This window comes from Alligator mississippiensis, chromosome 1 (genome assembly GCF_030867095.1).
Source record: "Alligator mississippiensis isolate rAllMis1 chromosome 1, rAllMis1, whole genome shotgun sequence".
NCBI lineage: Eukaryota > Metazoa > Chordata > Crocodylia > Alligatoridae > Alligator > Alligator mississippiensis.
This window is the reverse complement of record NC_081824.1, coordinates 146,733,637-146,760,321: the sequence shown is the minus strand read 5'-3', so window position 1 is coordinate 146,760,321 and position 26,685 is coordinate 146,733,637. Positions and strand designations below refer to the sequence as shown.

Genomic DNA, 26,685 nt, shown 5'->3' with positions numbered 1-26,685 from the left:
TATTTTTTAAATAACTAAAGTTAAAAATAACTTTCAGTGAAAGGTGCCTGTTCAATCATACACCAAGTTGATTTTTATTCTTCGGTTTCAGACTATAACTAGATAACTTAAATATAATCAACTGACATCTCACTGAACAATTAGAATCTATTACTGAATATTGACTGTTCCATGGGGATGTTTTCCTTAAAGCATACTATTGATTCACATACCATCATGTTCCTGATAAATATACTAAAATACTTACTACTAGAAACATGGTCACAGTTTGTAGAAATCTGCATACTGTAGTGGCTCCCTGTTGGAATAATTGCAGCTTGCTTTGAAATCTGCTCTGAAATTTTAAGCAAGAACTAAAAACCTACCAGAAAAAAACGTATAGCACGATAATTGTCTCAAGTACAAACTCCACCAGTAATCTCCAGGCGTGAATGATAGAGGATATTGCTTATAGATATAAAAGTGGAGTCAGACAAATTACTGCATATATTACCCTAAGACAGTAAATCATATTACTATTGAAACCAACTGATAGCTTAGGAAGGTTAATTTACTGTCAGCCAATCTGTGTTATGTTTTGTTGAAACAGAACTGTTTTGAGGATGTATAAGCATAAAGCATAAAGTCATCATTTTGCACTTAGTGTGTTTTGATGGAGTGTTGCCATGAACCTATATTAGATTCAGCCTGATGCAGCAGTGTGATGTCCAAATCTTTTTGCATAGCAGTTTATCAGAATTTCCCCATGGAAAAAGCCCCTCAATAGGAGACTTAAAAACAGAAAACCTTCATAAGATTCTGCTTTCTTTAGATTTATTCCTATTCTCTTAAGACCTGCATAGGATTTTCACTATGCTGCAGTTCACAGGAGTGGATCCAAAACTCTTGGCCTTCAGCTGCAGTATGCCCATATTCCAAAATAGGAGTAGGATATACTATGCCTGTGAGCAGGGGTGTCTCAGACACACTGGGAATATCTTGATCCAGTCCCATCTCTGATCTTTAACCTTTCTGCTTCCCTTTTGTAAAGTCAGGTTATCATTGTAAAGTGGTTTGTGATTTCTTTTGGGAAAGACCATGCTAAATAAATATTTTATTATCCTATTAGTTCTGTATGAACAGGGGACCAAGTTCTATATTGGTGATTCTCAACCTTTTTAGACTCAAAGCACCCTAAGGAAAATAATGTTACTTAGTTTTCACTTGTGTTTTGATGATGGAAAAATAATAAAGCTGTTCATCTGTTGTAAAGAACTCAGAAAGTTCACGTCAGAATGATAATTTAATAATCCATTTTAATAATATGGATTCCTATTTGATATCTCCAGGTTTATCTTGTGAATCCTCATATTTGCACACTTAACAGTGCTAACATAGTATAGCACCTTGTGGCACTCTTGAAAGGGTCTGAAGACACTCCAGGGTGCCTTGTCACCCTGGTTGATAATCACTTCTATGCTGATGTATATGATTGTTCTTTTTAATGCTCCTTGTTGGCATAACCCTTCTCTGCTAGCAGAGCTATACCTGGGCATATCTGATTTTTTTGTGTTAACAACTAAAGTGTGCCATATGTGAAAGTAATATATATTTGTAATTGAAAGGTTATAAATTTATCTGATGGCAGCATTTGCCATGTGCATGGAGGTCAACCTGCAACTCTTATTTTATATTTCTATAATATTTAGAAATAAAATAATCTTGATAGCTTCACATTATAGCTAAGGTCTAAATTCTAAAAAACACTTAGTCTTCTAAAGTGCAACTTAGCATCTAAATTTCACTTGAGTCCAATAGATCCACAAAATACTTGCCTGATTGCTTAAACATCTGAAAGTACATAGGAATTTGAAATTCTTCTGCTACATATATGGAGAAGTGCTGCCTGAGCTCTGTGTCTCTGGTACCTCTCTATTGTATAGATCCATTTGGGAATCCCAAATTAGGTGTTCCTTGGTTTGAGTCATTTGAGGAGCCTGAACTGGTAAGCATTCTCTGAGCATACCAAGTGGGGAGAGAAACTATTCAAATCAGCATGAAGCACAACAGTCTTGGCCATGTTTATTCAAAAAGTACATCTGGAGGAAAAGGTAATATCCATCTTTTCTTTAATAGTCTAGTAGACAAAGTACTTGATCAAGAAGGGGGATACCTTAGATATGGGCCTTGCTTAGCCTGAGGAAGTTCAAGCCAACTTCTCCCGCTTCTTAGGTGTTCTGACAGACCCCAGGAGGCCAGAAAAAGAGAGCAAACAAGGAGGAGCATGATTGTAGCCAAATAGTAAAGGTATTCAGCAAGGATGAGGGGAGCCCTGAGTTCTGGTCCCTGCTACAGGAGTGTCTTATATATTTTACATTAAAGGTCATTGGATAAAATGTACAAACAGCACTGGAAGCAGAGTCTGGAATCATTATTCCCAATTCTTGGGCAAGTTCTCTAATCTCTAGACTATTATGTGAAAGATGGTGCATTATAGGGGTGTGCGAAACGGGCTGTATTCAATTTGCATTCAGCCTGAATTGGGGACAGTGATTTGATTTGTTGATTTGGATCACTGTCCTTGATTCAGTTTGGCTGAATCCAAGTCTGAAGATTTGATGCTAATTTGGTGAATCAGTGATTCGGCCGTAGACGCAGTTTTAAATCTTTTTTCTACATACCTCAAGGTACCAGGTGCAGCTTGTGAATGCTGAGATTGTGGTGTGGATAGAGCATCCCACAGGAGCGTGGAGGGGGTGGAGGGAGAGAAGTGCTGACCTGGCTCAGTGATTGGCTGCAGGGGGACCCTGGGTGCCCTCCCAGACCCAGGAGGCACCAGTCACCAAGCCGGGGGGGAGGAGGAGGGGGGGCATGTGGGGTCCTTCTGGTCCACTTCCGGGTCTGCTGCTGAGTGCACTCCATCTGCCCCAGCATCTTGGCATTCATGAGCTTCCTGGTACCTTGAGGTATGTAGAAAAAACATTTAAAGGTGTGTCTATGTCTGAATCGTTGAATCTCTCCGAATCGAATAGAAGGGTTCTGATGCCAATTTGGAGAGACTAAAGGGTCTCCTGATTCGATTCGGAGATTTGGCCACTGAATCGGGCTGAATTTCTGCTGAATCGAATCAGGGACCCAAGTATTGCACAGCCCTAGTACATTAGCACCACGCTAGCCATGTATTAAAAGTGAGGCAGTCATCTATATCTAACAGGATAGTTTAAGGGCCAAGTTGAGGATGGTGTTTTAGTCTGAGAATCCCAGTCTCCTGTAGGTACCTATCTCTGTATTGCAGTTAGTCACAAAAGTACATGAAAAAGGTAGGAGTCCAAAAACCCTCTCCTCTCTAGGTGTTTCCTACTGTCTGGCTTAAGCATTCCCCCACTCTGTGCTGTCTGTTGTAACTCTTATTTTTAGGTGGCCTACTTCCCCATTTACTATATAGGGAACTTAGGCACCAGACTCACACTTACGAATTCCATTCTGTAACTGGACACCTGAAAGTTTGTAAGTTTCTTTGTGCATTTGGACCCAAAGCTCTGTTTCTAAGTAGGCATAGTTAATGGTAGGGTTACCCTCTGAAATGCTTCTCTGGGTTCATGGTTCATAGGCATAGACTTCAAACCAGAACGCTGTAAAGCTCATGTTACTGTCTTGCACTCAAAGTGTTTTTTTTACAACTTATTTCTATTTGTTAGGATTAGTGGAATTAAGGTTAGGAAATGTACAGCCCAATCTAAATCCTGTTGAGCTTGATGGCAGCCCTACTATTGACTTCAGTTATGTTTGGGCCCTTAGTACATTTCTGCTTTGGCACCAGTTCATCAAATAAAAGTTTGATTAATAACAACAACAGCAATAATAACAATAATAGTAGTGTTTCTACAATATCTACTTTGTCATACATGGCTGACATGTATTCTCTTGTCCCACACTTTCCTCCCTCTCATGAAACAGACTCATGGCAGTTTCTGAACATGTCCTTTGTAAATTCATCTGTATTGTCAATAATATTTAGGAATATCTACATTATTGACAATATTTCTGTTTAGGCAGCTAAAAAAAACACATGAGCAAACTGATGAGTCGATGTTGTCTGAATGTGGTTGGCAAACAAATAACAGCTTCTTTTTAGATAAAGCAGTAGGTTGTTGAAATTTCATTGCCCTAAAATTATATTTACGTTCTGAAGGATATCATTGTAGAACACATTTTAAGAAAATTCATATTTTGGAATATTTGCTTGTGTAATTGTAACACATCCATGTAACCTTTTTTTTCCAGGAAAAAGGAAGAGCTAGTCTTTGTTAATTGTTCTTTCCCCATTAGGACACTTCAAGGGTTGTTACACTTGCTAAATCATTCTTGATATTTTATGACCTTTGTCTGCCTGGCTAATAAAAAGTTTTAAATATCATTTACCCAGAATTTTTATTTCTACCTGGTTTGTGATTTACAATGTACTATAGATGCCTCTAAAATGAAAGTTTGAACTCTTTGTCTTTTAGGCTTACATATATGAAATGCATTCAAGTACGTTTTCCCATAAATTGACAGGACACACAGAGTCAGTCATCAACGTGGCTTTTAATCCCTCATCTGCACAGGTACATTTTCTTTTAATTTACTGTTTGTAATGTAAGTATACACGTTTTTCTTGGTACGTGCCTTTGGTACCAATCAAGCATAATCTCTTTCCTTGCCCATCTCTCTAGTGTCTGAGTGTAATTGGCATACCATGTAATAGTCTGTTATAAGCAGTCAGACATCACCATTGGGTTGACCTGAAGTGGTTTGGCTAAACAGAACCTGTATATCTTAGTTGCATGTAGCATACCTTCCACCAGCAGATTATATAGTTTAAACTACCCTGACTGAATGCAGACATACCACTATGGTATAGGGAGCTGAAAAAATAACAGAATAGACAAGACTGAGACCACTGCTATTGATGATCTATAGTTTTGCTTACCTTACCGCACTGATTCTGTTTTTCACTGGTCATGTACAGACATTATGTTTCTACCAGGAGAATCTCCAGTCTTCCAGTAGAAATGAGGAGCCGTACAAGTGTTCATTTAGTTTCTCCCATTCAGAGAGAACATGCCCCCTCTAGAAGAAAGATCTTCCAGGTAAACACTTAGAAGATCTCCCTTGCAAGAGAGAGAGAGAGAGACTCTCACAAGAATGAATGTTTATATGCTACTCCACTGCCATCCTTGGCTGGGAGAGGAGTAGAGCACCTGCCTGCTGCTCTCCACCTCTTCCCCAGACTGGGGACTGGCAGCTGGGAAGCATGGGTGGAAATGGGAGGAGAGCCTCTCTGAATCCAGGTCCCAGTCCCTCTGGCTTTGAAATTGCTGCCCATGCCACCTAGCTGGGCAATGTAGGTGGCAATGGGAAGCTGGGGGAACAGGGACCTGGGCCCAAGCTCCTCAACTATTTTTCTTTAATTCTTACCAGTAGAAATGAACACCTGTCTATGGGCACTGTCTTCTACCTGTGCCTGTTGGATGTGATGTAAGTGAAGGTGAGCCATTAAAGAATTTTCTGCTTCCCAAGTACTGTTGCTGCTGCATGTTTTAGGAGGAAGATAATAATTTTTGAAAAAGAAGTTTAGCTAAACTGGTGGCTCTTTATGAACTATAGGGAACATACTCACATGAACAGTGATAGTAGAACTGCTTTAAAAAACTTTTTATAATGGTTTTAATTAATGTTTTATAATGGTTCCTGCATAGGTTAGTGAAAAAGTGTAAATGGTAGTACTAATGAAAATGTCATTTTAAAGAAATGCTATGTCATTCCCTTTGACTTTTTTTTCATAAATATACTGCAGTTAACTTACTGATGCACTTAGTCAACTAAGATTTAACTAAGATGAATTATCATGTTAAGTTTTGTGTCTTTCTGGAATCTTTATTTTACAAGTTTACATTTATCTTCCTTGTCCTACCTCTTCTTTTATAAGAACAGAATTATTTAACATAGCGGGGGAGGGGGGTTTGGCGGGGGGAAAATATAAGTTGGTTATGGATGGTTCTAAAACAAGCGGAGGCAAAAGAAACAACCTGGGAGTTCTTGAAACATTTATTTCTATTAGTTAACTGAGGTATTAGGAGAGGGGGAGAGGACTGCCTAGAAGTGATGCTGTGTGCTGCAGAAATCCTTAAGATGGGTTCTAATCATGGTTAACACTCTCTGTACTTCACACCCAGAATTCCTCTGTCATAAACTATAGCTCCTCACCGATCTCTATCCAGAATTATTTTATCAGTAAAAAACCCACAATAGTAATCTTTATCCTGTTACAGTTTATCTGTGCATTAAAGAACATGAATATATATTCTTTCGTCATGAGGAACCTAAAGCTTGCATATAGAAAGCTCAGATTCCAAGAAAAATGGAATGACAAGTCTAGGGTATTCTCAGGATACAACACTTATGATTTAAATAATAGTGAATTTGAATAATAATTAATATAAATAATATTGGTCTCACATAAATTCTTTCACTCTGCCATTTTTTGTCTACATGATCATAGGAAAATGGAAGTGACCTTAAGAGTAGAAATTTGTGCCAGAAGTGCACTGCAGCTTCTTTAATCTTGGAGTTTCCCTCATACACTTGCTGCCACTGATTACTGCAAGGGCCTTGTCACTTGCCGCCCATGCCTGAGGGCCAGGAGGTGAAAACCATGGCATATTTAAAATCATGGTTTTTGCCTCTTGGCCATCAGGCGCGAGTGGCGAGCAATGGGGTCTCTCCACTAATCAGCGGCAGGGAGGCACAGGGGGGAAACTCCCAAATTAAAGAAGCCACCATGCTGCACATTTCCCGCGTGAATTCAGGAGATCCATACTCATAAGGTCATCTAGTCCAACCTCTTGCTCAAGGCAGAGTCGTCCCTGAGTAAACCATCCCAGCCAAGTTTTTATGTAACTTGCTCTAGAAAATTTCCAAGGATGGGGATTTCAGTTTCTCTGGGTAGCCTGTTCCTGTGCTTGACCACCCTCATAGTCAAAAATATCCTCCTAATCTCCAACCCTATTTCCCATGCTGCTGCTCCTAGTCCTGTCCTCTTTGACCACAGAGAACTGTATCTCCATCTTCTGTGTAATCATCCTTCAGGTATTTGAAGATTGTTATCAAATTTGCACTCAGTCTTCTCTCCTCCAGATTAAAGAATCCTAGCTCTTCCAGTTTTTCCTCATAAGTCTTGCTTTCCAGGCTCCTAATAATTTTTGTTGCTATCCACTGGACTCTTTCCTATCTGTCACATCCTTCTTGAAGCGTGGGGCCCAAAACTTGACATAATACTCCAGGTGAAGCATCACCAGTGCTGAATAGAGTGGAAGAATGACTTCCTTTGGTTTGCAAGTGACACTCCTGTGAATACAACCCTGTATGCTATTGGTGTTTTTGCATCAAGAGCACACTGTTGGTTCATTCAGGTTATGGTCTATTGTAAACCCCAGGTTTTTCTCTGCACTTCAGTAACCTAGACAACTATTCTGCAGTCTCTATTTGTTCATGCAGTTATTCTGTTCTAAGTGCAAGACTTCGTCCTTGTTCTTGCTGAATATCATCTGGTTTACTGCAGACCATTTCTCCAGTCTTTCTGGATCCTAGACTTGCTCTCCCTAGTATCTGCCACTCCATCCAGCTTGGTGCCATCCACTAATTTAAGTGTATTCTCAGTCGTATTCTCAATCCTATCACTCTGAATCGTATTCTCAATCCTATCACTCAAAACATTAATCAGTCTGTTGAACAATACTAACCACCCCCCCCCCATGATACCTCCTCCCAGCTACATATTGATCCATTGCGGACTACTTGTTGAGCACAGTGAAGCGTGGGGCCCAATACTAACCTCCCCCCACCATGAAACCCACAATACTAACCCCCCCCCATGATACCTCCTCCCATCTACATATTGATCCATTGCTGACTACTTGTTGAGCACAATGATCCAACCAGTCCCAAATCCATCTTATAGTGCTTTCACCTAGTCTGCATGTCCTTATCTTGTTAATAAGAATATCATGGATACACATGTGAAAGTTTTACTAAAGTCTAAATTTATCACATCCACTTCTCTCCCCCCTCCACATAGCCTGTCAGCTTATTATAGAAGGAAGTCAGGTTGCTTAGACATTACTTGCTCTTGGTGAATCCATTCTGGCTGCTCCTGATCACTTTGGTCTCTTCTATGTGCTTTGAAATAGATTCCTTTGAAGACCTGCTATGATTATTGCTGGTGCAATACTAGTAATTAAAAGTTTGTTTGTAAATGCTCTTTTGGGCTAGAATTATTCTTAATATTTTTCCAGTGATTGGTACAATGGAATTTTAATACTGCTTGGATCCTTTAAATGACATCTTAGTACATACAATGAAGTTGAAGGTCATCCTATCCAAAAGCACACTCCAGGAACAAGAGAATCAAAGAAATAAATGTAGGGTTGGAAGGGACTTCAGAAAGTTATCTTTTCCAAGTCCCCTGCACCAGTGTTGGTCTAACTTGCTCTTTAAAAGCTTCCAAGGATGGAGATTCAACAACCTATTTAGGTTCCAAGGTGTAACCTCTAGGCCTGTGCGAATAGGGAACTATTTGATTCAAATTCAGATTTGGCCAATTCGGATGCCAGAGATTCAATTTGGAGATCCGAATTGTTTTTCCGATTTGATTCGGCTGAATCACTTCGGAAGATTCGGAGCGGATTCGGAGATTCGATCATAGATTATAAAGGGGAATCAATGAAATATCTATAACTTTGTCATCTTTTGGCTGATTCAGATGAAACTTGTAGGGATAGTAGCCATTGCTGAGCGCATGACACAAGCCAAGTTTCAAGGTAATAGATGCAGGGGTTTCTGGGAAACTGCACCTTAAATTCCTGAAAGGAAAACTCATGTCACATGTGTGTTAAGCCACAATGGGGTGAAAACTGCGGGGGTGGTAGCTCTTTCGGAGGCCACAAAGCCTGCCAAGTTTCAAGGAGATAGGTGCAGGGGTTTCTGGAAAACTGCAGCTCAAACTGCTGACTTGGTGTAGGGTTGGCATGTGGAGTAAGTCTTTGGGTGCAGTCTGGTATACCAGCTTGACCGTGCATGCTGACCCAACCCTATGCACTGGATTTGGATTATGGAATGACCATGTGCTCTGGTCCCACCATGTGCCAGCACAGTCTAGCATGCAGGTCTGTGTTATCTGAATGGCAGGGCTCCTCATGGTCTGGAAATTTGGTAGGGGACTAGTGATTAATACTGCCACTGTTTCCTTGCTACCAAATTTCCAGATCCCTAGGGAGCCCCATGGGCTGGATGACACAGGTCAGAGGCAGAGCGCCACTGCTCTAGTTGGCATGTCACTGTTTTAAATTTATTTGACTTTTGCAAGAATTATACTAAGTTCTGATGCCCTTTCTTTTAATTTTGATGCCAAAAAATATGAACAAGCAAAGGAAATTTGTCACTGGAATTTAAATTATCAATATTTTTGCAACTCATGGCTATTTTGAAAAATGTTGTTTGGGGTTTTCTTAAGTGGAACAATCTTCTGAATTATCTGGTATGACTGCTCTGGCAAAACCATGATTCTATTTTAAATAATGTTAATTTTGATTAGAATTATATCCTGTACTCTGTTTGGTTATTGTCTATCTTATCAGTGTAATACTTGGCAGCTGGGGAGAAAAAAAGTGAACAAACTATATAGAACAGTGCTTCCCAAAGTTTTGTTCAGCCCCCCCACTTACACCAGGTGCCCCTCCCAACCCACAGCCCCCTGGCCCTGCCGGTGCCTCTCACTCCTAACCCACAGCCCCCTGGCCATGCCAGTGCCTGTCACTCCCAACCCACAGTCCTCTGGCCCTGCCAGTGTCTTTCACTCCCAAACAGTGGTGACGTCTAGGGGGTGCACGGGGTGCACATGCACCCCCTGAGAGCACCGGTGCACCCCCTGACTGGCTGCACTTGCTGCTTAAGCAATGGGCCGGGGGGGCAGGCAGAAACACCGGTGCCCCCCCTGCAAGTGCTAGCCGATCTCCGCAGTTGCTCCTAGAAGTGGCCACAGCCACTCTCGGAAGCAACCACAGCAATCGACCACAGGAGAACTCCCCCTGGGCAGCAAGATCTTCTGCGGGGGGCCTCCCCCCCCCCGGCGATGGGATTGGTTGTGGGGGGACCCCCCGGTTGGCGGGACTGGTCACGGGGGGGCACATGGCCCCCCTGACTAAGGTGGCATCAGTCACCCATGGTCCCAACCCACAGCTTCCTCGCCTTGCCAGTGCCTCTCTCTCCCAACCTGCAGCCTGCATCTCCCCCCCTCCCCACCAGCAGTGCCCAAGCCCTGGCTGCCACCCACAGGAGGTGACAGCTGCTGCAGCCAGAGCAGAGTGTGGAGCCCATCTTCTGTCCCCACTCCCCTCATTCCCTCTGTGGGTGGCATGGCTGGAGCAGAGGCTGTGTGATGGGGAGGATGCAGGCTCCCTGCTGTGGGCTTGGGGCTCGCTGCCCTGATGCCCTCCTGCAGGGGGCTCCATGGCCCAGTGGGCAGGACCTGGTGCAGGAGAGATCACTGTGTCGCCATGGCCACCAAGCTGAGACACTCCCTGCCAACCCAGCAGCAGTGGGGGCAAAATTATTTGCTGCTGCTGCACCTCACTTTGGCAGCCATGATGGTGTGGCCTGGTCCTGCCCTGGGTCCTGTCCTGCCTGCTGGGCTGCAGAGGCAGCTCCTGCCTGGAGCTGGTCCAGTCTGTGCCCCACTGTGGGTACAGAAATCTTGCGACTCCAACCACTGATGTTGCGACCCCATTTGAGGTCACAAATCACAGTTTGGGAACTACTGATATAGATCTAGATATCCCTTTCACACTTAGATCTGCATTGGAACCATGGAAAGATTTGTATTGATTTTTGACTGATGTGCTTGCATGGAGATATCTGTACAGCTGCTAATTGGCAGATTTGCTTATGGATCTCTCAGATGATAGAATTTAACACTAAATACCCACTGTATTCAAAATTGGTTGGAGGTAAATTTGGATGTGTCTGGAAATATGATTTATAATCCTTTACTGCCTATTAACAAAGTATGTATTTCCTAGTGGCCACATCTGGAGTTTTCAGTTCAGGGAAAGAAAAAAATGTGTATGAAAAATATTCTGTAGTTTTGGATCACCACTAGCTATTCATTTAATCATCAGCTATATGTCATTTTCCACAAATAAGCCAGTTTTAGCAGTGATATGGAATTTTTTTGAAATGTTCATTTACCTAGTGTTGGCTTTGAATAGCATTAAATTAATCTTAGGTTATCCCTGCATAGACTGCATTTTTCCAATATCAGAAATAGCATAGTGTTTTTTGTTTTAGTTGCTAGTATTGGGTCAGAACCTGAATGCTGTGGATTTAGGACATGGCAACAAATTAGTGCCTTATTATATTCCCTTGAAGTTCGGTGAGTTGTAATAGAGGGAGGTCTTTATCCATTGATGCTTTACCTCTGTAGCCAGTTATGTTTTTTTCTTTAACTGACAAATAAAAAATTGTGCAAACATCTAGTTTGGATTTAGATTTGAGATGGTTATATTTTGCTTTTGCTTCAAAGAAAAATGTACTTCTGTGTCTGAGGGGAATAACTGTCTAACTGCCATCTGAAAAAGAGTATCACCAAGTTGTAAAATAGATCCTTAATACAGATATTTTTCTTGTTTTTCACTGTAGGACCCTTCCTTCTAGAGAAACAAATTGTCAGGCTTTGAGTTCTGCCTAAAACCAGATAGGGTATATCCTTGCTACCTCTGTATAACAATGAGTCTCACCTTCACTATAAAATTATATTACTCAAGAGTAGTAATTAGGATAGTGGTTGTCAGTAAGGGGAAAGAGAATAGGCACATTCTCTAGTCACCAAAAAATTCCCAGATTAGATAACAAGGGTTTCTTATGCCATACTTCAACAAACCAATGAACTTGGTACACCATAAAATCTTGTGTTCTAATATTCAGAACCACTCCATCTTTTATGGAGGATGCACTATTTTTGTAATTATTTTTCAATTTTTGTTTTGAAGTATCAGCACAATAATTACAAAGTTGTACTGAGCGAGACATAGCATGTGGGAGATGGGCTGCTCAAAGAACATGGAGGCAACTATATCTTCTTCTGGAAGGGCAGAGAGGAAAGAGAACACCCACTTAATTGAGTTGGTTCTGCCATTAAGAATGAACTCAAACCAAACATTGAGTTTCCTATCAGAATTAATAAGAGCCTCATGACTGTCTTAAACTGGCAGGGAGCCAATATGCCACTGTCCTCAGTGCATATGCCCTGACTCATGACACCACCAATGAAACCAAGGAGGAATTCTACGCTAACCTTGATCAAGTCCTTTTTGATGTTCTGGAGGTAGACAGACTAATTCTTTTTGATGATTTCAACTCCAGAGCCGGAAGGGACTCTAACCTCTGGAACGGAACCGTTGGCAAGGAAGCAATAGGAAAGGCCATCTCCCAACAGCATCCTCCTCTTGACCAAATGCATGGAACATAGACTCACCAGCACCGTGTTCCACCAGAAAAATGGGCATCATCTGTGCTTGGGATCACAAAGCTGTCCACATCACTAGAGCTTCGTTAGGAGCTGATGATTGCTGGACTGATCATTGACTTATCCACTCAGTTATGTCACTCAAACTGGCTCCCAAATTATGGCTGCAGCAGAAGCAGTTGTGATGGAAGATCAATGTTGAAGGACACAAGGAACCAAGCATGTGACACCTCTTCCACCAGTGCCTCAGCAAAAAATTGATGAGTTCCAGTCAACAGTAGGAGAATGTCAGCAGCCTGTGGGGTTCCTTCAAGGCCACCATTATCAGCACCTCTAAAGAGACACTTGGATTCTCTACCAGGAAACATCGAGACTGGTTTGATGAGAATGACTGGAAGGGCCAAGAGTTGATTGGCACGAACATGGCACATCCCACGCATGTTATAGCTGCTGACGCAACCTCTATTTGTGCCTCCTTTGCTCCACCTATGCCAAGAAAAAAAAAGGGACAGGGGAGAGGGAAGAAACCACACAACAAGAATCCACATACCAAACATCCAGACCTGGTTGTTATACACATGTGCACTCACATAGGTGCACATGCACAGTCTCCTCCTTCCTCCTAGGGCAAACTCCCTGGGCAAAATCCCCCTGTTTGCTGCTTCTTACTGAATCTCAGCTTTGTCCAATTCACAATCAATTGGCTTCAAATGCCTTTTCAAAGCAGAGTATATAAATATACCTTGTGGAGTCCCTTGAATCTTTCCACATGTGGTCTAAGATCTTACAAAAATATTTGAATGAGTTTTGGGGGTCCCCTCTTGTCTTCAGAGGGGTGTGATTTGTTTTTTTCATGGGAAACTGGTTCTATATTTTCTGAAAATTGACAACTGAAAGGAGCCTGATGTAGGTGTGCAAAAGTCAAGGCACTCAAAATAACTAGTTACTTTAAAAAATGTTGGTCTGTATTTTTCCCTCTTACTCTAGAAGAAGATGACATAAGGGCTATGTGCCCTACTCTGCCACCACACCCCTTAATTGACCCATATATTTCTCTATGTATATCAGGCATTAGAAGAATTTAAACATCTCTCACCAATTGTAAGAGAAACTACTAACACTAAGGCTCAGTTAGTGAAGGACTTTCCACTGTTGAGAAGAGACTCTTGCTTATGCCAGGGAAATTATTCAAAGTACATGTGACAGCTAAAAAATAGAGGGTTGAATTAAAAAATAAGTGGACACTCTATACAAAGACAGTTTAATTCAGTCATGGGACACACTAAGATTCTAAGTCTGTTGCCAGCAAATCACAGCTGTCCACCACATGAGTACTCCCAAATGTGATTGCAGTAGTGAGGTTCTTCATTCCCAGCACATTCATAACAAAATACTTCAGTCTCATTTTATTTAAGAAGTCCTTTAATTTTGGAGATATTTCTATGGCTGGGAATACTGTTCCATTGTACAGAGGGTCTGCTTGACTGTACAAAGCCTGTGTTTTGTTGTACAAATGGTCAAGAATCTTGTCAGGGAGAGGCAGGTTGATTGTAGACTGGAGAAGGACAAGATTGACTGGAAAATAGGGAGGGAAGACACTATAAGGAACTGGAGGTACAGGGATGGGATCAGTTGGGATCTTTGGAGAGAAGGCAGCTGTGGGGAGTCAAACATGTGACAAGCACAGAAGAGAGAAGGAAGCAGTCACATTATAAAATGCTGGAGACAGGACCAACTAAAGAAACTGTAGGAAAAAGTAGTAATATTGAGTGGAGGATGTAATAGAAGCACCACAGAGGTTGGGAAGGAGATGACTACCTGGAGGAGGAATGGAAGGTTGCAGCAGAAAGAAAGGCTTATGGCTTTGCTGAGCATCTTCTTCTTCTTCAAAAGAGGCAGGCTTTGGGGGCTGATTTTTCAGAGCTGCTGAATACCTGCAGCACTTGCTAACATCACACAGAATTGTAGAGTACTTGGGGACACTAGAAATTTGGTCCACAGAGAGCAAGAAAATAAGATGCCAGATATGACAAAGAAACCTTTCAAGAGCATTGCAGAACCCTAGCTCAAGAAACACCAACCCCACTACCAGAACACTGAGAAGGGTACGTGTGTTAGCATTTATACTCCAACCCCACTAAGAGGGAAGGTAAAAAACATCTGTGAAGTAGAAAATATTTTTCCATGCTGAAATGCAGAAAGCTACCTGCTGGGACTGAAATTTTTCCTTTAAATTAACAATTGTTTGTCCAGAACTCCATGTCATGCCTGGTCCAGGAATCTTCCATTGTCATTTTTTGAGAGTTCTCCATTTCCTTTTATAGCCAGTTCCTGATGTCCTCTTCCCATAATCATCTGCCTTTTATGTAACTTTATTATGATTAAGATGTACTGAAAATCTTTAAAAGTTGGTTGTCAAAATAACTCCCTATCCTACCTTATATGTGTTTGGTGTATCTCAAGTTTTAGAGGCATACTGGCAGAGTAGTTATAGAATCTTGCTGCAGCTTCAGAGATGCATTCAAATACTGCTTTGGATTTGTGCCAAAAGCTGCTCCTAGTCAACACAGCTGTGAATTAGTATCCAGCCATTTGGGCTGGGGTGTCAAAAGCATGTGGAAGTAACGCTAGCTTTTCTTGTGTGCTCTTGGGTAGAAAAACTGATGTGCCTTTACCATGGTAGCCTTATGGTCTAGTGGATCAGGTGTGCTTCTTGACCTTAACATCCTAGAATTTATTCTGATCTCTCTCATGATGCTACAGTAGACAGGTTTGAACAAACTTAAACATTTAAGCCACTTCTTTAATAAATATCTCCATATGTAACATAGTTTTCACTCCAAATCTGACTGGGGGGAAAAAGTCAAGCAATATGCAAATTAAAAACTGAACTGAGAGGGCTTAGGCAAACAGGAAAAGCAAGAGGATTAACCATCAGACATTCCTCCAGTCCCCAGCAGAAACAGATATTTTACTCTGTATACAAGAAACATTGGAATTGGCATTTAATTGTCCTGCACAGTCATCAGGGAAGGCATTCTGTGAACATCTCATGCTTCCTCCTTCTGACCAGTTCAGGGAGAGTGTCATCATGGGCAGATCTAGAATTTTGAAAACGGGGGTGCACATGGTGAGATGCATCATCAAATATAAAAAACTCATGTTTTCCTCCAGTTAAAAAGAAACTAGAAGCTTTACTAATATGCTAGGAGCCTAGGGCTTTATTATTCAGTTTAAGATGGATGTAAAAACAAATATAACTTAATTGGAATGAGTTTGCCACAGGGCACCAGTTTTAGGCCCTGTTACAGTCCGTGCTGGCCCGTTGGACCAGGGCCTACAGGGAAACTTACCTCTGGACCTGGGGGTTGTGGCATGGCTGCTGGAGGTGCACAGCCAGCCATCTGAAGATGGTCTGCATCAGCCTGGGCGGCACATTGTCATGTACAGCTGGAGTGGGCTCCCATTGGCTGTTGGGAGTTCTGCTGGAAGTCAAAAGGGGCTACTGGCACACTTAGTGATCTGTGGAGAGGGGGAAACTGCATGGAGATGCAGACATGGTGCCGGGAGCCAGGGACCAAGCCAGAGCCAGGACTGAAAACCAGAGCTGGGACAGGAAGTCAGAGTTATGGACAAAACCAGGTGGTGAGAGGAAAACCCTCTGTCAGAGGGTGGCAGAGAGTTGTGACAGAAAGGGGGATAAAAGAGGGTGAGTCTGAAAATGAAGGGCCCAGAAATGGTGGCAGGATAATCATGATTATTGGATCAGGAGGCATCAAGGAAGTGACTTACAAACTGACCAAACCTAAATTTAGTAAAGGGGATGGGCAGGTGCCTTAAGCATGCCTCAATTGATGGAGTGAGTAAGGGTTGAGTAAGGATGAACTCAGTAATTAATGAGGCATAGAAATGGATTAATTGAGCTATTTGATGGAATATAAATAAGGATCAAGTGAGGATGAACTTGGTCAATTAATGAAGTACAAGGAGAGATTAAATTGAATGATGGCAAACTCATTAAATTGATTAAATATAGGTTCAATTGAGTGATGACAACTCATGGATTGAAGAAATATAAATCAGCACCAATTGATGTGATGAGCAGGTGGTGAGAGCCTCACCAGCAGGTGAACTATGAAACAGCTCATTCTCTAGATGAGTCAACGGAAGTGGGATTGTTAGCCAGTGATTCCCACGGACAGGTGATTAAAAAGTACTGATTGGTACCTTGGCAAGCCAGATAGAACAAGATGTCCAGGAAGATCTCAGGTCTGAGCCCACAGGCAGGGTGTAGGGGAAGTGGAGCCCTGTGAAGAAAAGAGCTCACCATCAATATGTGGCGGGTGAATAACAAGGGAGACTTCAAAGTGGGGGAGTAAGTGAGCGAGTGAGAAGTTTCCAGGATACGCACTCCCATAGAGTTAAAAACAAGCTGTGGGGCTGTGAAATAAACGCAAACCCAAAATCTCTGGTCTCACATATACAGTAGCGTGCAAAACACTTTCACTCAGCTGGATAAAAATCAGGCATGCTACATTCCAGGAATTCATTTGCCTTCACATATGCTATTCAAAATAGCACTGGGAAGCATCTATTTAAAATTGTAATAGTAACTTCTGGGGAATTTATTACAAAAGAGTCTCCTGCAATTAAAATAGGGTTAGACAAAATACTAGGAGGACATGATAGGGAATAAATCATTTTCTAAAGAAGTCCTTGGAAAATCTTAGGGAAAGCTGAGTCTTAGCAAACCCATTAAATGTTAAAAGAAAAACAGACACAACTTCTGTCTCAAATTATAATATCAGCACAAAATAATTCCAGCCATCCAGTGGAGTATGATATAGCCATACCAAACATCTTGGCCCAGTTCCTAGGCTGTGTCTGAAGTGTGGTCAATATTGTGTAGACACTTGGGGGAAGCAGATAGCTTGTCAAACTACCTTGTATACCACCTCCTATAAAAACTTTCAGTCCCTGGCATAAATCTAAAGGTTTTCAGAACTATTGTTCTTTGTCACAAACACCATCTGCCCTTAAGATTTTACCACCTCCTTTGTGGTGCTTTTGTGATGGCCCTTCCTTCCAGATCATGCACACTGTGTTGTGGGATACAGAAAGATGCCAGTGCTGATACTGTGATTCTATTGCTTAATGATTTTCTCATGCTCAGTGGGATAGATTCACCATTTTTAGCTTTGTTTTGTGCATAGTGAAAGCAGACGTGTCCGATCTTCATGCTTACTCATGAATAATGTGCCATACCAAGCTCGGGAGATTGACTCATCTGTTGATTTGCTGTGCTAACAGTTTATTTACCAATAACCATCTTGATTTTTTTTCTACCACTGTGAATATCAGAGTATCTGCAATATACTATTTGACATCATTTTTCCATAGAACTGCAGATGTATTTCTGACAAGCTAATGTCTTATTCTTGAGACTTGCCCTAAAACTAAAAAATACCTCATTTCTCCTACCAAACTCAAGCCATAATACTTTAATCTAGATCTATCCCAATACTTGTGTTGCCCGTTCCTGTGCTTGGGCTGCTGAGAACCTGAGGAAAGTTCTATGACCATAGACATTTCTGTCATTAATTCCCCTGCCCCCCCTTATTTCTGTTATGTTCTTCACCTATTTATGCCAATGTTAATTCCCTTTTTATTCCCTCTTTAAAGCATCCATCCTCTCTGTTGTAATTTCTCTTGATGTGGAATTTTGCCTGTTTTTTCAAAGAGAAAATCGACCTGATCCAGGGTCACTTCCTTCTTCCTTTCCCTGCCTCTTAACATTTCCTCATCTTTCTCTTCTGACACTGAAGTTTCCACTTTAGTTTTCCATTTGTTTTCTTTTTTCCCTCTCCCTCCCTTGCCCCTTGATCTCTTTCCTCCAATATAATCCCCAGAGTAGCTAGGATACCAGGGGTTTGTGTCCTGGACAAAACCCTGTCAAACAGTTCTGGCAGAGGAAAGAGGGGGAAAGGGCCAGGGGCTCAGCACCAGAAAGCAGGAGGTGGTCAGTCATACCTTGTCCCAGGAACTCAAAAACCCTAGCTGCTGCTGATAATCCCAAATTGTTGCTACTGCTGTGGTATGATATTTCTGTCCCCAGCTGCCACTGCTGCAGTAAAGACTACCTCAGAGCCACCATCCAGCACAACTTCTAAGTTGGAGGCTAGGGCTGCTGGCCCTGCCCCTAGTTAAGCTGCTGTTCATCCCTCCCCCACCATTCTCAGCTTCTGATTCTCTGATTTCTCACAGAACAAGTATCTAGGCCATGTCAAAAGCCTGCTGTTGCTACTTCCATAACACAGGAAAGTTTAATTTAATATTCTTACATCATAATATTAATAGATTTTTTAGTGGGCCTTTCTCTTCTGAAATGCACATTTTCCAATTTTAACTCTTAGGTTCACAGCGCACTTTCATTTAATGGTGCAATGGGATCTGATCTCTGATCTGAACAGTCACACTGCCTGCCGTGCCACATGGACATGGCAGGAGGTACAGTTTTGGGATTTAGGATTGCTTTCTAATGGTACCATTACTGCTTGCCCAGATTCCCTGGCTCCCCCTGAACCAGCAAATTGAAAGCCAGGTGCTCACAGGTGGGCTGAATCTGCATGGTCCTGGGATTGAACTGGGCCTCTTGGAGACTCCCAGGTGATCCCTGTGTTGTGACTGACAACCAGATATTGGTCTCAGCCTCAGGACTAGATGAGAGCCATGAGCCAGCACTGGTTATCCTGCCACATGTTCTATTTAAGGCATGATGGAAACCAGCCCACAGAAGTGTTATACATTTTTTGTGGAATATTTTTGTAGCTGGCTTCCTATTTTGTTGCGCCATTAATTCCTTGAATATATGGTAGGGTTACTATTTATGGCAGGATTAACAGGGTAATTGCATCTGAATTGTAACATCTGCCAGGGGCCTTAGTCTCACTTTGGTCCTCTTATGCACCTCTTCAGCGAACCAAGTTCAGGGGGATCTATGAAGTAGTGTGTATAAATTATATGTCAGGTGAGCATGAGTTTAAAGGTATGCCTATAGTGTAGTGTAGAGATGCCTAAAGTAGTTTTAGATAGTCAAGTAGTTACCTAGCCTGGTAACTAAAACAGGGTACATCTATATGCACAGCTAATGCAGCGTGATAAACTCTGGCTCCTTTTTAGCTGGAGTCAGCTGCTCCCAAGTGCAGCATCTGCACATGCACCCAGGACTGCCACAGTTTGAGCTGGAGCAGAGCAGCCCTGGTGGGAAGGGGGCACAGGGGGTCAGCCCTGAGCTCTGGGTGGCTGCATCAGGCAGTGGAGGGGCTGGCTGGGTCACGAAGGTGCTAAAGTGCAGGGCTAGGCAGCAGGCAGCTCCTGCACTTAAGCATTCTCATGCCCCAGCCAGCCCCTGTCACTATCTACATGTGCATTTCAGCGCATGCACTGACTCTGCTGTAGGATAGTGCTGTTCCTGACAGTACTATCCTATGGCAGAGTTAATTTACTGCACGCTAATACAAGTGCACCTGTAGTGACATTTTACTGCAAAGCTAGTTACTCAACTCCACAGTAAAGCACATGCGTAGATGCACCCACTGTCTAGTCATAGGAGTATGGAGTGCCGTGTAAACTTAGCAGGGTAAATTAGCATGTGTGGCTCTCCATGCTACTGTGACTTGGTGGCTTCTGGTACCCCAGCCTAATTCATACAGTGTGGACATACCATAGGTATTTTATCTTAGACTCTGAGTAAGCTAGAAGAAGCTCCTCTAACTTCAGTTTCTATAGGGCATTGTTGCGTTTATCTCACTCCTTTCTGCTTTTATACAAGTTTACTTAAATGAGAGTTGAACTGAGTTTATTATCCAGTTAAAATGAAATCAGAATTTGGCCTATGCAATCTAAGTTAGGCAGGAAGCACAGTTCAGGTATCTTATAATATTTTTCTTCTTTCACTTCTTGGTAAACTGAAAGATTTCAAATCTGTATTAACAATTGCTCCAAAAAAGTGACTTATGATCACACATGAAGCCTGTGTCAGAACATAATTCTCCTGCCTATACCCTTAAGTTCACTTAGTGACTAATAGGTTTTATTCAACTAGAAGACTATCTTTATACCTATGATACCAAATTTCATCTTACATAATGCTTTTCACAGCATAAGTTCAAAATACTATTAAAAGCAGATGTATAGATTGAATCACCTTCCAGGAAGCCAGATCTATTAGGAAGGAGGCTGGATCAGTAGAACTGTATTCTGGTAGGAATTGATGGGGTTTCATGGCTCTTGGGTGAAATTCTGGCTGCACTAAAGTAAATTTCAGAACTCCTGTTGACTTCATTGAGGCTTAGATTTCACTACTGATTTCCAGCAGAAACAATGTTAGACTGGCTCATGGGCCATGGCTTATTAACATACAACTGTAACAGAATTAAGTGGGGAGAGATTAGGGAAATAGGCAAATGGTGTGAAGTAACTTCTGACTGTGAGGCCAAATACAAGCAACAAGCTACATTTTGCACAAAATTATATTGCAAATTGCAGAATTTTTATTTTTATTTAAGGCAGTGAGTACCTGTGATCTGTCATTATCATTAATTACTTTACCTTATTGTTCCTGTTTTTATCATAGAAAATTAGGGTTGGAAAGAACCTGAGGAGGTCACCCTGTCCAACTCTCTACTTAAAGTAGGACCATTCCCAACTAGATCATTCCATCCAGGGCTTTGTCAAGCCAGGCCTTAAAAATCTCCAAGGATCGAGAGTTCACCACCTCTCTAGGTAACTTGTTCCAGTGAGCGAGTTACTAGAAACTGTCTCCTAGTGAGAGTTTTTCCTAATATCCAGCTGAAACCTCCCTTGCTGCATCTTGTTTACTGCCAGTCTGCCAAAACAGGAAATGATAGCTACATTTAATAAACACTTTTGTTTAGAATGGACAACATCTGTCATAGCATAATTTAAAATAGCTCTCTAAGAAAATAAGATTTGGACAATTAAAGACGGTGGAAGTTGAAGCTTCCCTTTTTTCTTCCTCAAATATTGTTCACAGTTTGTTTCAAGTTTTTTTTTTCTCTCAGTGCTTAATTGCTGTCTGTTATACTATTGTTCCCTTAACTAAGCAGAGGAAATCAAGGGAATATGGCAGATAATTGCCTATTTAATTCAAATTTTGTAATATACTTACAGGATTGGATTGGATTCTTAAACTGTTACTGAAATCAAATAAGAATTTATTAACAAAGGCCCACTGATTTAATAACATTAACCATGAAGAAAGATGTAATTAATTGTGTGGACAGATGAAAGAATCAACCTATATATATGTATTATTTTTCAGTGTATTGATTATGGAGATGGACGATTGTGACAGGGAACATTCAAGGGAAATGCTTGATGTTCAGTATTTCTCAGAGTCTGAGTGCTTTATATTTCAGGCCAGACTTGGTTTCTGCTGTAGCCATCTGTGCTGTTCAGACAGTGCAAAGCAGTTGGATTCTGGCTGGTAAGTGGGAAGCAGAGAGCTCTCTTGGTGCAGCGAAACTACCTGCTGATATGAAGGTAGGGCCACCATATCCTGTGCCAACTGTCCATCCCAAACTCTAGAGTAAGGGTGCATTAGAGAGCAGGTGTGTTGTGTGGGAAAATGATAAGAGTTTAGCGGAACATTACACTACTTCATTGATCCTCCACTAGTACAAGGTCCCAAAGAGACTGATGTATCCATAGCATAAGTTAATACTAGTGTGATTTACACTATGAATGGCCAACGTTGGTATAAAACACCCCACTACATCAAAGCAGTTCTTTTAGTGCCCAGAGGCCTCTGATATTGAGCAGACCTTGGACTCAGCAAAGCATGTTCTGCTTCCATTGTAATGATATAGTCATACTAGGTTTTTGTGTTAAACTTGATATTTGCACATTCAACTACATTGTTTCTGTCTCATGGCAGTTAAGTAATTTTTGTTAGCAGAAATGACTCTGAAGTCAGTTGAACTGACTAGTGGACTAGTGACTAGTCCTAGTGGACTCCAAGATGAACATGAGCCGGCAGTGTGACAAAGCCATCAGAAAAGCCAATGGCACTTTATCGTGCATCAGCAGATGCATGACGAATAGGTCCAGGGAGGTGATACTTCCCCTCTATAGGGCGCTGGTCAGACCGCAGTTGGAGTACTGCGTGCAATTCTGGGCGCCACACTTCAAGAACGATGCGGATAACCTGGAGAGGGTCCAGAGAAGGGCAACTCGTATGGTCAAGGGCCTGCAGACTGAGCCCTACGAGGAGAGACTAGAGAAACTGGACCTTTTCAGCCTCCGCAAGAGAAGGTTGAGAGGCGACCTTGTGGCTGCCTATAAGTTCATCACGGGGGCACAGAAGGGAATTGGTGAGGTTTTATTCACCAAGGCGCCCCCGGGGGTTACAAGAAACAATGGCCACAAGCTAGCAGAGAGCAGATTTAGATTGGACATTAGGAAGAACTTCTTCACAGTTCGAGTGGCCAAGGTCTGGAACAGGCTCCCAAGGGAGGTGGTGCTCTCCCCTACCCTGGGGGTCTTCAAGAGGAGGTTAGATGAGTATCTAGCTGGGGTCATCTAGACCCAGCACGCTTTCCTGCTTATGCAGGGGGTCGGACTCGATGATCTATTGAGGTCCCTTCCGACCCTAACATCTATGAATCTATGAATCTATGTGAATAACAAGTCACTAGTTTGAGCAAGAGGATCACAGACTAGCACCGAGATGCTCAACCAGAGTTCCACAAGATCTTTTTAGGGGTGACAGTATCATGTAATATAGCACTGTTAAGTATTCAGAAACCTACATGATTCACAAAATAAACCCAGATATTTGAAAAAGAAATCTGTAGGGGTAAAAACATTCTGATCTGCTGTGGTCTTTCTGAGTTCTTTGCAACAAAAGAATTGCCGTGTGTTTTTATTTATTTATTTTATAGTAAAATAAATGAGTGAAAAGTAAGAGCTGGCATTTTCCAAAGGGGCCTTGAGTCTAAAAAGGTTGGGAACCATGGGGCTAGCTTGTTATCCATAAGTAATATTGTAGATGCTACATGCTATTAATGGTGACAAATTTTCTCTCTGTGTCAAGTAACAGGATGAAATTCACCAATAACAAATGCATTTAACAGTACCAAAATGAATGACACAACACTTTAGTCATTTCCTTTCTAAGGACCTGGACACTACATTTTTATCACTGTAATTTTGTACGCCAGTGTAAATTAGGTGTACACTAGGAGGAGACAGAGGTGGAAGGTGTCCCAGGAGCCAGAGCAGACAGATGATCAGCTATTCCAGAATAGCTGCTTATAGTAGGTACTATTTTAACACATTGCCATTTAGTGAGGGGAGGGTGGGGAAAACATGTACTGTATAGTCTGTTTATATATAGCTAACAAATATGACTGGGTGAATATGGACACATGACACTTAGTGGTATAAATTATACTGCTGTAGTTTCATGCCTGATTTTTTTTTCTGGCATAATTTTACACTTGATTCAAATGTTCACAGTCCTATTTCCCAGATGCTTTATTTACCCCCCCAAGAAAATCTGGAAATCCTTTTCTTGCATGTCCAACCTAGAACCACTAGTCATATTACATTTGTTTAATACTACAACATTTCCTAGTTTTCATCTGCTTCTAGCTAACCTAATTCCAATAGTGTATGGGTAGCAGCAAGCCAGGTACAATAACAAGTCTCAACTATGCACCATTTCTTGTAATCTTAGCCATTTAAGAAAACTTTAGAGACTGCCTTATATTTTTAACACTTATAATTAAAGTGCTATATGCATGCATGTCCACACACAATTACATATACACGCACACAATTACACATACACACACACATTATTTTAATAGTTTTTCCCAGAAAATGCATTATTCACACTCCATATTGAAAGTTAAACTCTAAAAATAATTGCTAATCTTTACTCATTAATAAAGCATTGTATATCTAAGTTAACTTCAGTGGCAGCACAATTTAATTAACTTGGAAGTGCCAGTGTGGTTTTGGAACATTGACAGTTAAAAGGAATATTGCCAGATTTTGCCACATTAGGGAGGAAAAGCAGAATCTGCAAAGTTGTAGAAAGGAAACTGTGTGCATGTGTGTGTGTGCATGTGTATGCAAGTTGTGTGAAATGAAGACAGTGAAGTAAATGAAGAATGTATCATACTAGTTGGACGTGTATACTTCTCAGTCCAACTAGTATGTGAAACTACAATGCATTACTATGCAGTATAGATAGAAGACCTATTTTACATAAATAGAATACAGAAGGTTAAAATAACCTAAGCAACGGGTTACAGTTTGTTGTTAAAACATTGCTAATGAAGAATGTCAATTTTGATCTCAATGAAACTACTCCATTTTTCTGCACCAGAATCTGGTATTCTGTTTTTCGAACTCAACTGCACCATCGCAAGATGATGAATTCAACATAAAGTTGTCACTAATGTCCAAACTATTCAACCATGAAAAAGGTTAGAAAAACATAGACACAAAAAGTGTTCGGTTTATTATTTCAGGTTTGAGAGATAGGAACTAAAAGTTTCTAGGATATTTTATGTTCTAGATTGCTTACAGTTAAAAAGATCTGATTACTTTGTTCCCCTTGTCTTTTAGAACTATTAATAACACAGATATAACTTTATTTTTATTTATAAAAACACAGCTGTAATAGGAATCTGGGTTAGAGTTACTGTGTCCTTGAGAAAAATAGAATGAAATAAAGTTTAAGGTAGAGTACTAATACTATTTATTTTGTCATTTATGTACACATACTGTGGTCAAAAATCCTGTTGTACATCTGTAATTGTATGTGTATTTATATAGGTGTACATTGCCCATAAATTTGACCAAGCTGAGACAATTTCAGCTGTCCAGCAAATTCAAGATCTGGTCCTTAGTTTGATGATCAAGCATTTTGTTCTTTAAGATTAGTGAAGTCAGATTAATATATAATTTTGTAATCCGCAGCATTCTTTTCAACTAAACAGATGCACATACATGCTGAAGCACTGTAATTGAAGGTAAAGTTTAAATCCAGCTGGAACAACAAGCTGCAGTCCTTTGAGACTTTGGATACATAGACAGGAAGTTGTGGATAAGGCTTTGGTCTGCTGTTGTCAGGAAACACTGAGCATTTTTTAAGTATCTGGAAAAATCATTTTGCATTAGATGAGGTAAAATCTGAACTAGCTTGCTAGTAGTATCTCACCAGATTGGGTCAAGAATAGCAGATGATGTATGAATTTTGTTTAGGTATGCTGAGCATAATGGTGTCAATAAAAAAATCGTATTTACGTGCTACTGTAGGTAATGAAGAGATGTTACGCGTGCCTACTTTAAAAATGCTGTTATCCCTTTTCACCTTCGGTTATCCCCTTTGAGTGGTTAGCCAATAGTCAGACTTGCAACTTGTTTCTGTTAGGAAAAAAAATGATTTAGCTACTTTTGTAATACAATTCTGTTTCTTTACAAAGAAATTTAAGTAAGTTCCTGTTTGTCTCAAACTGTAGAGAAGACCTATCAAACTACATAGCTGAACTCCTACTCCAGTTTGTATCCTGTGCTTTTGGTGTTGGTTCCTAGGTGAAGCAACAGAAGTCAACAATCTCATCAATAAAAAGAGCTTGATTATTTTTACATGAAGCCTGAATAAATGATAGCTCTTATATTTGTCAGTTTAAGTGAAGTTTTACTTAATCCCCAGCCTAACACCTAACTGTACTGTAATGCCGCCAATTGGTACTTTGCTAGTAAGGAAATATGGCTTAGTTTCCTAATTAAATAAAGATCCAAGCATTTGAGATTTACTTATAAATAATTGCTACACCTTATGTAAAAGCAGGAAATATTCCAAATAAGACCATTATCAATTAAAATAACTTCATAATTTAAAATGCACAGTACTACTTTTTTGAGACTGCTATGTCCCCCAAAAAACATTTTGCTTCTTTAATATTCAGTTAGCTGTATACTCAGTGACAATTCTATCAAATATTAAAATCATACAAATTGACAAAAATTGATTAATGACCTTAGCTCTTAATTTAGAGAATAGGAAAGAACTACATTATTTCCCAAAGGCAGAGGAATATTTTGCT

General features: G+C 40.9%; 1 protein-coding gene across 5 annotated transcripts in view; it reads left to right on the top strand.

Moving 5' to 3' along the window:
• The window catches only part of WDR27 (WD repeat domain 27), a 261,844-nt gene that overhangs the window by 153,029 nt on the left and 82,130 nt on the right, over positions 1-26,685 (top strand). For 4 of the 5 annotated variants that reach the window (XR_009455736.1, XR_009455738.1, XM_019479897.2 and 1 more), the window contains one exon: positions 4,488-4,586. The exons of the other annotated variant lie outside the window; for it this stretch is intronic. Coding sequence is in view for 2 of the 4 variants with exons in the window: in XM_019479897.2 (XP_019335442.1) it covers positions 4,488-4,586 (99 nt within the window). In the remaining 2 variants the exon portion in view is untranslated. The remainder of the gene's footprint in view (positions 1-4,487; positions 4,587-26,685) is intronic. 5 annotated transcript variants of the gene reach the window in all.